Genomic DNA, 13,521 nt, shown 5'->3' on the forward strand with positions numbered 1-13,521 from the left:
GCTGTGGCCCAGCTAGCAGGCTCTCTCTGCCATGGGTGTCTTTTCAGTCGCAGTATCCCGAGAGCTCCTGTCGGAGCAGGAGCAGGTCCAGACGCAGCTGCACCGGTGCTGTAGCGAGGAGTTCTACGCCTACCGCAACGTGTCCTGGAAAATATACATCAGGAAAGAGGTACTTGTCTGGGGCACGGCGCCATGCAGCCCCAAAGGGCCGGGGGAAATCAGTGCCCGGCCAGATCTGAGCCGTGAAAGAGCCGGCCTGAAAAACTTTTAACTGTCCCTGGTCTGTTTCTGTGAAGGAAGAGTGCCCGTTAGTGGCTGTTAAGGCTGCTGACGTCAAACACCCCAGTGGTTCTCAACCTATTTACCATCGAGGGCTGCATATGCAGCTCTCTGGCTCTGTGTTATGTGGGTCGCATCCACACAATACATGCATGGCCCTGAGATGTCACATGGGCTGCAGCTATGTGCTGACTGGGCCACGAGGGGCCCACAGGTTGAGAACTGCTGCCCTCGGAGGAGAAAGTGCACGTCGGGGTCCCTTTTCTCCTTAGGAACGTATGTTCAGAACAGAGCCGGCTCCAGTGGCTCTCTTTAGAAATCAAGACGGGGAGGTGAGATTGGAAGGCTGCAGCACTGAGAGGAACGGAGGCGGAGAGGGTTAGTGGGGGTCTGGCAGGAGAACCCCGAGCGGATGGGCTCGCTACCGACTGTGGTGTCACTGTGATTTGTTGATGATTTGTGATTGTGGTAGCCCCCAGGGGTTCCAGTCAGGGATCAGGTCCCCCCTTACTAGATGCCGTCTATATCACCGCACAAGGCAGGCCCGGTACTGCCTCTCGGACGTACAGTATAAAAGAAACTTTCCCTTAAAGGGACGTAGTCAGGGAGTTTGGGCCTAATATTTAAGTTCTTTATTTAAAAAAAAAAAAAAAATCACAGCCCTTTCTCCTCCCTCCCGCCCCCGGGTTATTAACAGAAACAGTTTCATGCCTGCAGTTTCCCTGGTAAGTGAACAGAAGTGAAATGGACGAGCTTTGGGGTAACACTTTCAAAAGTGCCTCACAGATTTAGGAGCTGAAGTCCCACGTTCCAGACTGGCCGAGGCACTTCGGCCTTGATGCGACTTAGGCGCGTAGGTTAAGTAGGTGCTTTTGAAAATGTCACCCCAAGTTCCTGGCCTGGTCTGAGTGAAATGCAGAAAGGAAATACAGGGCATAAGCCGTGAAAAGTCCACTTGATTTTAAAAATCCTTTGGGTTTCACTGAGCTCAGCAGTCACTAGAAACACAGAGTGAGGGAACAGTTCGCTAATAGATCCTTTCTCACCTGACCATGCCCCTCTGATATCTTTCCATGCAGGTTTTCTATCCAAAGGATAACCTCAACAATCCCTTGTTGCTGGATCTCATTTTCAGACAGGTGAGGTGCCAGGCTGCAGACAGAGCATTTCCTGCTCTGTAGTTGGCTGTACGATAAGAGCGGAAGGATAGTTTCCCGCTTTCAGTCAAGGGCTGGGAGTCAGGACTCCTGGGTTCTGTTTCTGGCTCGGTCACAAACTCACCGTGTGAACTTGAGCGAACCAGACCCTGTCTCTGCCTCCCTTTCCCCATCTGTAGAGCAGTGACAGTGCCCCACAGGGAGGTTACGAGGGCTAATGAACATTTGGAAAGTGCCCTGAGACCCTCACTTGAGAAAGTCAGAGCATTATCAACTCAGCCTGCTTGTATTCCCTCGTGGGTTCAGCCAGACCCTGGGGAAGGGGGAACACAGACCCATAGATGTGCCAGGTGACTTCTGTTTCCCAGTCTGCCCCCTCCACAAGAAATGCCTCCCCTTGCTCAGCAGCGCCTCTGGGCATAAGTAGCTTCCCCAGCATGTTCCAAACACAGCCACACAACCTGTAGTGGCTCAGAACTACTTATTCCCATGCTAGGGCTTGGCCTTACTGACTAAAGGAATGTCCAATCCAACCCATACCTTGTCCCCAGACTGGGTTGCTCTCAAAGTTCCTCCCTGAGGACTGCTCAGCCCATACCCTAGGTCCTCTGTAAAGATCCACTCCCACCTCTTTTATACACAAGTGGATTAAGGACCCACGGAACCTTTTCCCAGCAGGATCGACACCTTCTGGGGGGTGGAGAGGTTGGTAGGGGTGTGTTTCAGGCAAACTTTGCCCTTTGAGGCCAATTCAGCAGCAGCATTGATAGGCTTCAGGGAGGCTGGGCCAGTATTCCTGAACCCTGCACTGTGGCAGCCAGTGGGGGTGGGATGGGGCGGGATGGGACTTGCTAGGAGGAATCAGTGAGGCTGCATCTCAGCCCTGAAGCTGCGAACACCAACGTGGTGGGTTCCCCCCTCAGATCTTCTGCGACACACTCTCCGATGCCTGCGTCAGGATCACCCCGCAGGAGCGGCTGCGCATGAAATCCCTCTTCGGTAACACCCAGCCCTGGCCACTGTGTCCTGCGTCGTGCCGAGGGGCTGGCCTCCTTTCTCTCATCTCTCTCCAGACCGATCTCCCTGCTCTTCCTTGGGCCAGGGGACGTCTAACGCTTAGGGCAAAGCTGCTCTCCGGGAAGCCGACGGGAAGTTTGCCATGTGGCCGGGCTGGCCCCGGCAGGCCATCACCTCTGGGGCCAGGGTTTAGTCTGAGCTGGGACTTGAGAGTGACAAGTTCTGCTGGGGGTTTCCCCGCTCCCGTGGGAAGGTCAGGTCCCCGGCACCGTCAGGGGGAGCTGGCGTCTTGCATGCAGGTGGGACATGCCTGCTCCGTCCCATGCCAGCTGGGGCTATCCCTCAGTGGAGAGCAGAGCTCATCCGCCCCCACCCCCGGGGACGTCTTTGTTCTTCAGCTGAGCCCCCAGGCCCAGATTCCCTTTCCCCAGCACCAGCTCCGCTCTGGCTGAGGGGGGCGGGGGGAGCCAGCGCCTGACATCTTTCTTGGGGCGTGTTTCTCATCGCAGCGGAAAACAAGCTGGACTCCTTCAGCCCCGTGGCTGATGACAGTGTTAAGAAGGAGATTGTCATCGCAGCCCGGGACAGCTTGGAGGTCTACTTCTCCCGCCTCTTCCCCGCCACGGTAAGTGCCGGGGCAACAGCCTGCCCCGCACCCAGCAGGAGGAGGGGTGGGGCTAGTCCATGGGCTGGGGCAGATCTCAGCGGCAGCCGCCGATGCGCTACGGTTTGTTGCCCCTGCAAACCTCAGACCTAACACAGAGCTGGGACAGGGAGATCTGCAGGTCTAAGGCCACGGTGGAGTCAGAGACAGGCCCCGGGAAGATCCCAGGGCCTGGAATTGTCAGTGCTCCTGGGCTCTTTGCAGTGAATCCAGTGCTGGTTCTGAGCCCCCGCATCTCCCCAGCGGACGGTCTCTGCCCTAGCCAGGCAGTGCCCAGCCTGGCTGGGCTCATTGCTGCAGGGGGGCGATGCTAACGGTCACTGATTTGTCTCGTGACCTCTTCCCCTTTATCTGCAGGGCAGCGTTGGCACGGGGGTGCAGATCCTGGCAGTGTCCCACACAGGGATTAAACTGCTGCGGCTAGTCAAGGGCGCCAACATGCCCAGAGAGCAGCTGCGGGTGCTGCGGGGTTACAGGTAAGGCCAGGCCGGCCGGCCCCACGAGGAGGAATTGGCTGTGCGGGCACGTCTGGATAAGGACCGGCATGTGGCTGCCAGCACCCTGCCGGGCAGGAGAATCAGGCTGGGCACGGGCTGCCTGGCATTGGCACTGGCACACCAGGCAATCACACACACACACACACGCCCCTCTGTGCACACCTATATACACACGAGCCCACGGGCTGTGCACACACCGACACACGCCTGCCGACCCAGGGAGTTAGCGCCCAGCTACCAGAGGAGCAGGTGTGATTTATCCTTTGCTATATTCAGCCCCGCCTGCTTCCACGGCTCCCTCCCCGTGACGGGCACCCAGGAACTCCTGAGAGGGCCCCCGCTCTGCCACTCACGCCCCGTGGAGCTCAGCCCTCCGAGCCAGGAGTCCTGACTTCCAGTCCCCTCTTAGCTCCATGCAAGTCGGTGGCAAACAGAAGCCAGTGGTCAGAGAGCATGGCGCCGGGGAGACACGGCCAAGCCCAGCCCTCTGGCTTTCTCCTCTCTTGGCTGCACGCGCCTCACCTGATTTTTTAACCCAACCCTTCCCTCCACCCCAGCTACGCCGATATCCTCTTTGTGAGCGTCCCCTCCGTCAACATGCTGGAGTTCAACCTGGCCAGCGAGAAGCTCATCCTCTTCTCCTCCAGAGCCCCGCAGGTGAAGGCCCTGATTGACTGTTTCATCACGGAGCTCAGGAAGGTGAGCGGCCCGCCATGGGAATGGAGCCTGGCCATGGGGCGGGGGGAGCCTGTGGGGTACTGCCCTGTCCCTCCCCCAGCTCCCCCGTGCCCGAGAGAAGCTCAGCGTTTTATACGCCTGCCCCGCTGCCCATGAGACCCACCTGGTCTGGCCGCCAGAGCGAATCAGCCAGAGAGCTCTGCAGAGCTTCTCCCTCCGGAGCCCCGGAAACGGGCACCTGGGCACAGCTGTGTACGAGTGTGCTCAGCTGGGGTGTGTGTGTGTGTGTGTGTGTGTGTGTACAGTTGTACTCCGAGGGCAGTGTTTGTGTGGTTGTTTTCTGAGTGCGTGTGGGGGGTGGGGGCGCTGGGTGGGTGGAGGTCTGACTGCACGCTGGGTGTGCGTGAATGTGCGGCCCCCCTCCCGCCACCCCCAGCAGCACCAAACCCGGCCCCTCTCCCGTGTGCCAGGACTCGCGGTACGTGGTCGCCGTGAAGAGCTACCTCCCCGACGACAGCCGCCTGTTGTCCTTCCACAAGGGGGACATCATCCAGCTGCAGCGGCTGGAGCAGCCTGCGAAAGGTGAGCCGCCTGGCCCGCCCCGGGGGCCGCTGGCGCACTCTGTTGGGAGCCACCTCTGGGGCGTGACGGGGCGGAGAGGATGGGGGGGGGGCCCATTCCCCTGGGCAGGCGCGGTGAGCTGAATGGGACCATCCAGCCCTGCCGTACTGGGTTTATAACCCCCTGGGCCCCCCCGCCCCCCCATCACACACATCTGGCTGCGTGCTGGACTCCCTCTTCTGAAGGGGGGGCGCTGTGGTGCCGCTCTGCAGCCCCCCCCACCAGAGCACGCTCCCAGCCGCCTGCCCCAAGGAGCAGAGTCTGCTGCTAGAATCCCTCTGGAGCGCCGTTGGGCAGCGTGCAGGGGGGGGGGGCACGCAGCCCTGCCCTGGTGCCCTGAGGCTGTCCCCCTCCCCACAGACCACTGGTACGGCTGCGTGGTCCGCAAGAAGGTGACCTACCTGGAGGAGTTGAAGAGGGGCACCCAGGATTTTGGTGGGTGGCTCTGGATTGCCGTGCTGTGCCGTGCTGTCCCTTTGTGAGCCCTGGCCCCCGGGCCCCTTCTCCTGCGTGGCTCTGTAGCCAGCGAGCCCCTCCTCTTGACAAAGCATGTGCTCCCAGCTCACCCTGGGGCGGGGGGGAGAGAATCCAAATGGCCCCACTGCAGCCCACGACCTCCTTCCACTGTCCAGGGCAGGATCATAGCCCCAGGGCAGGGCCCGGAGCCCTAGAAAATATCCTAAGGGCCCCTTTCTGTCATTGTAACACACGGCTGCAGAGTCGTGTCCCCCTCGAGTGGCCAGTCCACACACAGGACAAGCGCCTACTACTGCTACCAGCGGGTGGAGTTCCTCCTTTCGTTCTGGCTGAACAAGGCACGGACGATCCGAGCCAGGGGCCGTTTCCCACATAGAGGCCAAAGCGCAAAGGACGCTGTCGGATTTCCAGCCGGCTCCCTTAGTTGTCTCTGTGCCAGGACTCTGGCAAGAGATGGGGGAAGCCAGGGCCCCCGGTGGGTCACTGGAGACAGTTCCTGGACGCATACTGAAGAGAAATAGAGCCCCCCGGGGGAAATCTGCCTGCCCGACGGGCCCAGAGAGACCCATTGGCACCAGCTCACCGGAGGCATTGACTGCAGCAGAGCGTGCTCACCCAGATGCTCATGGGGAGTGGCCGGGAAGGGGAATGGACGCATGCATCATTGTGACATCCCCGGGGTGCTTTGGTCTGGGTCCCGCGGCGCCAGCAGTCGGCACTCCAGGGGCAGGCTGAGCACAGGGCAACAGGGCCTGGGGGTTATTCGCCCATCCACCTCCCAAACCTGTGTGCAGAGAAGCCGCTGGAGTTCTAACAGCCCCATTGGCCATGCTGGTCTCCTCCATGCACTGTGTACTCCTGGCTCCTGTAGCTGGTTTGTGTGCGTAATCCTGGTCCCTAGCCCCTTTCGTCTCTGGGGGGAAGCTCTTGCTAACCCCAGGAGAACAGTAGGTTGCTCCATGCAGGACGGGATGGTATATGCAGTGTGCATGGTCCTCGAACCGCTTGTTTAAGAGTGCTGTGCAAAAGCAAGCCTACGGGTCTGCATACCAGCCACTCCCAGCTGGATTTTCAAAGGGTGCTGGCTGTGTCTATGGTGCTGGTGTTTGCAGCTCTGCCTGCTGAAATACAGAGGATCAAATCTCATGCTTCAGGACAGGTCTCTGCAGAGGTCAGGAAGGAACGCTCCCTGAATGCGACCACAGCTCTGGCCATGCTACGTGTCGTTACGGGGAGTTTGCAGCTCCCTGGCAAGCACCGGGCATTGGCCACTGCGGCAGGCAGGAAGCTGGATTTGAGTGACATGTCTGGTGCAGGGCAGCAGGCATGGGGTGTTGGTTTGAATGAATAGGTCTAAAATGATAGAGGAGGGAGGCAGGATACAGGGCTGGATGGACCAATAGCCCGGCCCAGTGGGGCATGGAGGGGGATATGGGACTGCATGGACCAATAGCCTGGTCTGTGTGGCAGGGAGGAACATACGGGATCGGGGCTGGAGGGATCTTTGCATCCGAGCCACCCCCTCTGGGCTGCTAACGACGTGTCCCGATGCAGGATGGAAGTTTGGTGCCATTCATGGGAGGTCGGGGCACTTCTCCGCCGAGTACGTCCAGCCTGTGGCCGCCCCCGATTTTATCCACCTGCCAGCAGACAGGAAAGAAAAGCCCAAGAACAAGCAGGGCGAGGTGGCAGCCTCGGCGGCCGTGGCCGTGGCCGTGGCCTCGACAGCTGTGGCCCAGGAGCTGGACAGGAAGATGGAGGTGAGTGGCCATCCCCACGGGTCCCTTTGTAACCCTTGCAGTGCTGGAAAGTGGGAGCTCTCAGAGGGCTGGGGCGGGGGGTGGGTTTGGTCGGCGTGGTGGTGGGGAGGGCTGGGACCGCGGGGCTGGTTAAGCAGCTGGGTAGGAGGCTACAGGGGGAGGAGGCATTGCAACGGGCATGGTGAGTGGTGCAGCACTCCGAGGGTTAATGGCGCAAGCGGCCAGGGAGCCGTACGCTGGTGGCGCAGGTGTGCGTTGCGCCCCTTGTAGCCCACGGTCCCCCTCTCCCCAGGTATCCCCGGCGGGGAGTGACTACGCGGATAGCGTGGAGGAGTATGGTGGCGAGCTTCCTGGGGACAGTGCCCTGCAGGGCCGGCAGTTCCCCATGCTGGAGTTTGCCAAGAAGTATTTCCGGGCGGTGCAGAGGATGAAGAAGTGAGTGATGGTGGTGGCGGGAGTGACCTTTAACCTTCCGGCCTCCAGTGACCCCCCATGTGTAATGAGTTTGGAGGAGCTCAGCCCCATTCCCAGTGGGACAGTAGCCACCTCGCAGAAACTCCCATCACCTGTGGCAGTAACTGAGCCCCGGCTGGCACCCCAGGGCTGACTGCCCCGCTGCAGATCTAGGCTCTCTGCCCAGTCCAAGGACCGCAGAGAAGGCAGGGCCGGGGGTTGCTCGAGAGCGACCTCTCTGGCCGATTCCGGAACTGCCCGGAGGGGCTTTCCGCCGGGTTCTCGTCCTGCCGCGTGCCTGGCTCCATTCCCAGCGCAGCCTCTCGTCAGCACGTGCGTTGTCATTGGCCTGCCCGGGAACGGCAGCCATCCCTCCTAGCGCATGCCTGGCGGCCCAGGTGGGCAGTTCACCCCACGCCCCTAGCAGAGCACGCTGGCTGCCGCAACTCGGGCACAGGTTTTGCAGTCGCAGCAGCAAAAGGGGAACTTCGAACAGTTGGGCCCAAAGCCCCTGTCCGTGGGGGAGGCGGATTTGCTGACGGTCCAGGGGATCCCCCGTCCCACGCCCCGGCAGCTCATGCCCAGCGAGGCCCCTGTCATTCTCTTTCTGGGATTTGTGCCAGGGACTCCTGCAAGCAGCAATCCTGGAAAGGGAAGGACTCGCCGGATGTGGCGGAGATGCTGAAATTCACCAAGGTAACGGGGCTCACATGAGCTCTCTGCGCGTGCTCCTGGCTGGCCAGGCCGGGCCCTGCTGGAGAGCAGAGCAGAGCCGCCCCCTGCCAGCCTAGCCATCTGCCAGTTTCAGGCTATTGCCCCCTCCCTTGGCTTTAGGGTAGCCCCTGCTGGAAAGGACACGTGCTCTGCCAGTCCTGTTACCGCCCTCCACCCTGAGCCGCACCAGCAAAGGGGACCGGGCTTGCTGAAGGGCTAGAGAGTCTCTTCTTTCTGGGTCGTGGGTTCAAATCCACTGGTGGGAGTGAAAAGTTGGTTGGTGGCCTCTGTGAAGTGAACGTCTGGGCTCCATGCCGCTCCGAGGGGACTGCGAGTCCATTGCAGTCAACTGAGCTGTGATGGGCTAGGGCTGAGCGGGCCCCGGGGACAGGCCCTGCAGGCAGGGCGGGGACAGCAGGCCAGCAGGCTGGGCTGAACCTGATCTGTGGCTTGGAAGGATTTTGGCCTTCCAGGCTCCCAGTTAACCCAGAGGTGTCTGATATGGTCAGGATCCATCTCCATAGGCAAGTGCAGGGTGGGTTTGCTGGGGAAGCCTGCGTAGTGCGGGAGGGACATGCCTCTGTTCCAGAGGATGCCTGTGGATGCAAACCAGATCTCAAGCAGTTTCCGGTCTGTGTAAATGGCTCAGCCCGAGCCGCTGACCCTTGCAGAGTATTTGTAGTAATGCATCGTTTGCATTTCTCATTCAGACACCGGCACACTCAGCTCCCGGGCTGGCATGAGACCGCGTGGCTACCCAGTCCCCAAGGGACGTGTTTTGGCTCCCTGGGCCTGGCCTGACCCTCTCTCTAGGGTTAGGCTCTTCGCTCTGTGACCTTCTGGCAGGGCGCCCCTGATGTGGAACTGGCCGGCGGGACCCTGATTTCACATGGCCGCCCCACGCTTGGCAGCATCCCCTCTCCGCCCCCCGGTTACCTGGGGCCTCGTGACGTCATCTTGCTGCTTGTGACCCGTCAGGCTATAGGGCGGCTTTAGAGATCAGGCCTGGAAGTGGGGTGCCAGCGGTGGCCTTGGTGTGGAATGAGTGAGCAGGGCCATGGCCCCCCCTGGACACCCCTGGGTCCTGGCTCCCCCTTGGCCCTGCAGCACATGGGGGGAAGGGAGCCCGGCTGGCGGGTGCTCATAGGTGCCATCGTCCGGTGCGTTGATCTCCAGCCGCAGCGAGGGGCTGGAGGCTGCTGCTCTGCTAAGCACCTGGCAGGGCCTCGGCCGCCGAGCGCCCCACGCGAGGGACTGACGTGCGCCCCGCTTCCGCTCTCTCCTCGGCCAGTGCCCGCTCCAGGAGTCGCTGATCGAATTCACTGACAGCTGCCTGAGCAGAGCTGCCGCCGAGGCCTTCCAAGGTGCGTGGGCGGCGCCGCGTCTCCCGGGCTGAGCCGGCCCTGGGCCAGCCTCGGGGATGCCTCTGGCCCACGGCAGGGGGGGGCCCTGCTCCCGGTCCATTTCCCCTGGGCATGAGGAACAGCCCCTCTGGCTCCTGTCCCCTTGTGTCGTCCAGCTCCAAGGAGGCAGGGATCCCTCCTGCTCCGGGGCTCGGCCGCTCGGGGCAGCTGAGACCAACGTGCTCAGCTTGGGGGGCTTCCCACGCCGTTGCCTGCTTTGTGGGGTGCCCGAAAGCCAGGGGCTTGTTAACGAGAATCCAGCTGAAAACTCAGCCCCCAGCCCCCGGGGCGGGGCACCTGCCCACCGCCATCCTCCGCCCCACATAGCTCAGAGACCTCACCCCAGGGCAGGGCCCTGGAATCAGGAGTAGGCTGAGGTGGGGCAGAAACCAGGGGTCCGGGAGCCGAACCGCCAGGAGGCTCCTGGGGTGGGGGCTGGGGAGGAAGAGTCGGTGGCGCCGGGCCTCATTTGGCCAGCCCCCTTCCCCGGTGTGGGGGTGCTGTGAACCCCTCCGCCCCTGACCCCACTCACGCGGCTCACCGGAGCCATCCAGTGGGCCCCGAGCAGCGCAGGGGACGGAGCCGCGAGAGCTGCCTCCCCCCGCCACGTCACCGTGCACTGCTTTGTCATCCCCAGCCGTGATGAAGTTCATGGGCGACTGGCCTCTCAGGGGGCAGACGGAGCTGGACGTCGTCTGCGCTGTGCTCAAGGTACGTCCCTCCCCGGGGAGCGGAGCAGGAGCCCCGTGGGGTGCTCTGGGTCAGGGGGCTGGGCCCTGCCCCACAGCCCCATGGGATCCTGGGGGCAAGGGCAGGGCTGGCGGCTGGCATGGTGAGGGGAGCGGGGTACAGCGGGAGGGGCCGGGATCTCCCCTTTCCCGGGGGCTCCCCCACGCCGGGGCAGTGATTCCCGCTTGTGTCTTTCTGTCTCCAGCTGTGCGCCGACCACGAGGTCCTGAGGGATGAAGTTTATTGCCAGGTCATCAAGCAGATCACGGACAACACCAGCTCCAAGACGTGAGCGGGTCCCTCCCCTGCCCGCCCACCCCGCAAGGCGGGTCCTAGGCAGGCCTTCCCGCCCTCCCCTCCCTTGCCCGCTGGCCCGTGCTTTCGGGCCTCCACAATGGAAGGTCGGGGGGGGAGGATCCCAGTCACCGGGAGCCTCCCACTTCCCCAGTCTGGTCTTGGCGCTGCGTCATGATGGGCCCCACGGTCCCAGCCGTCCCGGCAGCTAGGAGAGCCTTCCGTCCGGCCAGCCTCGTGGAGATCCTGCCAGGCCACCCCTTCCCTGTTAGAGCCCCATTCCCGGCCCCGTTCTCTCCCCTTCCCGGCCCCGTTCTCTCCCCTTCCCCTCAGTGCGCTCATCTTCCTCCTCCTTCGCTTCACCGTTTTATTCCTCCGATTCCTCTTCCTCACCTCCCTCTCCCCCCGCACACCAAAGCTGCTGGGGCAGGGTCCCACCTACCTGCCCGGAGGCCTGGCGTGGAAGGGGGTAAGGGGCACAAATTCTAGACCTGTCCCAAAAGACTTTCTGGGGCCAAAGCTGTTCTGGGCAGCCGGGGCTCTCCCACCCTGAGACCTCTTCCCCCTCTGGCCTGGACAGGGACAGCTGTCAGAAAGGATGGAGGCTGCTCTATATCCTGACTGCCTACTACAAGTGCTCCGAGGTCCTCAAGCCCTACGTGCTCTGGTACCTCCAGGAGACCTGCAGGAGCCCTGGCGTGTCTTTCCAAGGTAGGACGCCCCGGACAGAATGCTCGTTCTGCAAAGCCGGGAACTCCAGCCTGGACCGGCATCCGGGTCCAGCGCTCAGCCCACCCTGGAGAGCTACGGGCCAGCTGACGAGAGGCGCTCCCAGCCCAAACCCACCTGAAATCCAGGGGTGTTGAGATCCGGGGTTCAGTTGTACGCCTGGCCTTGGTCAGTGCGAATGACAGCCAGGGCCCCCCAGAAGGGAGGAGTGGGGGGAAGGCCGGACTAGTGGATAGAGAACGGCGCTGGGACTCAAGAAATCTGGGTTCAAATCTTGGCTCTGCAGCCAGCTCCCTGTGTAGCCTTGGGCAAGTTGCTTAATCTACCCCGTGCCTCAGTTTCCCACCTCTACCATGTGGATAACAGCCCTGCCCTGCCTCTCAGGTGGGCTATGGGGATAAATCCATCCAACCTGGGGATGTGCTCAGATGCTGTGGTGACAGGGGCCGGACACGTGCCTAGATCCATGTAGGCACTAAGGCCTGGTGTAAAGGCTGTGCCGTGCCTTTGCCCAGCCTCTCTGCCCGCTGGACGTCGCTAGCGCAGCTGCTGTCCCAGCCAGGATGACCTGGCATGGAAATGCGCTCCAGCACCACCATGCAGTGCTGAGCCGAGGCCAGCCTTGGCACCTCGGGGTTGCTGCACCAGTGACGAATGTACAAAAATTGCTTGCGCCTCGGCCCCCCTTTCATTACAAATAAAGCCCGGCCACCACGTCAGTTTCCATAGCAGCTGCTGTGCTTGAAAGCAGCCCCCTAGGGCAGGCAGAATGGAGAGAAAAGGGGGAGCAGGGCAAAGCCGATAGAATCAGAGGGACAGACGGGGGCGAGTCAGGGACGTTCACTGAGCCGCTTCCTCTGAATAGCAGAGGCAGGGCGCGGGTGCGGAGATCACTCAGTGTCAGAGAGCAGGGGGACCCTCACGGCTCAGCCGTGTACGAGGAGCCCGGCCTAACCCCAAACCTGAGGCCTAGGGGCTCCTGAACTCTACACCCAGCTCTCACAGCAAACTCCCCGGCGACCTCGGGCATGTCACGGCCCCGCCCCGTGCCTCGGTTTCCCCCTCGGCGAGTGGAGGATCGTAGGCTGGAGTCTCGTATTCAATCACTTGGCTCACGGCAGCCCACGCAGTGCAGCCGGTGAAGCCCCCGTCCTATCGCTGCCGTCGGGAACGAGTCTTCGTGCTGGTTTGCAGGGGGCCGTCAGTGCTCCAGGAGTTTCCGGGCACAAAGCAACTCCTGCCCTCAGCAGTTTGCATTCTTGGTTAGATAAAACCTGGCTTGCCCTGGGACAAGGTGGTTAATGCCCTAACCACTGGGCCACCCATCCTCAGGGTGTTCGGGACGCTCGTCTACAACGGAGCCCCAGTAACCTGTTTCTCCTGGGATGGCCCCTCATGCAGCCCTCAGGCACCACCGGCTTTCAGCCACTGCCGGGTTAGCAGCCTAGCCATGCTCCGGTCCCATCCCTGGATCGGTTCTGGAAATCCTGCTCTCCCCACCTTCCCCTTTAGTACCCCACACTCAGATGCCAGCCTTTAGTGAGCCTCGGTCATTGCCTGCGTGTGGCTGAGGAGCCTTGGTGAAGAGCGGGTCCCTGTGACCGGTGGGGTCTAGAGATCGTGGCTTTTGTCCGGCCCAGAGGAGCGAGGCTGCGGAATTAGCAGCATTTAAAACAGCCGTAGAAATCCTGGCAGCTCCCTGTTTGGAAACAGCATCAACGTGAGGGCTTGCCCGCGCCTGTCCCAACATCATTAATAAATGGCAGAGCTGCCCATCTGTGACTCCTTTATAAGACAGCCCGTTATTACCCAGCCCAGCCAGCAGTTATTTTCTCATTAAAAGCGCCAGGTTTACAGCTGTTTAAATGGCTCTCGGGGAGGAGGATTGACGGCAGTGATAGATTACCCCAGCCTGGCTCCTGGCCAGATCTGCTTCACTTGCCGTTAGTGGGACCGCCTCGACAGGCTCCGCATCTAGGAGCAGCTGGGCGGGCTGGGCCCACCGGCGCCGGGCAGAGGACTCAGACCAATCTGAACCCATGCAAGCGC

The 13,521-nt window shown here is 61.6% G+C and overlaps 1 protein-coding gene across 1 annotated transcript in view; it reads left to right on the forward strand.

Moving 5' to 3' along the window:
* Positions 1 to 13,521, forward strand: part of MYO15A (myosin XVA) — a 76,251-nt gene that overhangs the window by 50,048 nt on the left and 12,682 nt on the right. The window contains exons 43-57 of the mRNA XM_067534194.1: positions 48 to 169; positions 1,359 to 1,418; positions 2,360 to 2,435; positions 2,963 to 3,078; positions 3,475 to 3,593; positions 4,172 to 4,313; positions 4,763 to 4,874; positions 5,274 to 5,348; positions 6,945 to 7,150; positions 7,443 to 7,585; positions 8,227 to 8,299; positions 9,609 to 9,681; positions 10,358 to 10,431; positions 10,655 to 10,737; positions 11,324 to 11,454. Coding sequence (XP_067390295.1) covers positions 48 to 169; positions 1,359 to 1,418; positions 2,360 to 2,435; positions 2,963 to 3,078; positions 3,475 to 3,593; positions 4,172 to 4,313; positions 4,763 to 4,874; positions 5,274 to 5,348; positions 6,945 to 7,150; positions 7,443 to 7,585; positions 8,227 to 8,299; positions 9,609 to 9,681; positions 10,358 to 10,431; positions 10,655 to 10,737; positions 11,324 to 11,454 — 1,605 coding nt within the window. The remainder of the gene's footprint in view (positions 1 to 47; positions 170 to 1,358; positions 1,419 to 2,359; positions 2,436 to 2,962; positions 3,079 to 3,474; positions 3,594 to 4,171; positions 4,314 to 4,762; positions 4,875 to 5,273; positions 5,349 to 6,944; positions 7,151 to 7,442; positions 7,586 to 8,226; positions 8,300 to 9,608; positions 9,682 to 10,357; positions 10,432 to 10,654; positions 10,738 to 11,323; positions 11,455 to 13,521) is intronic.

The sequence above is a fragment of the Emydura macquarii genome, unplaced genomic scaffold (assembly GCF_026122565.2).
Source record: "Emydura macquarii macquarii isolate MOO-44397 ecotype Brisbane River unplaced genomic scaffold, CSIRO-AGI_Emac_v2 contig_3390, whole genome shotgun sequence".
NCBI classification, from domain to species: Eukaryota; Metazoa; Chordata; order Testudines; family Chelidae; genus Emydura; species Emydura macquarii.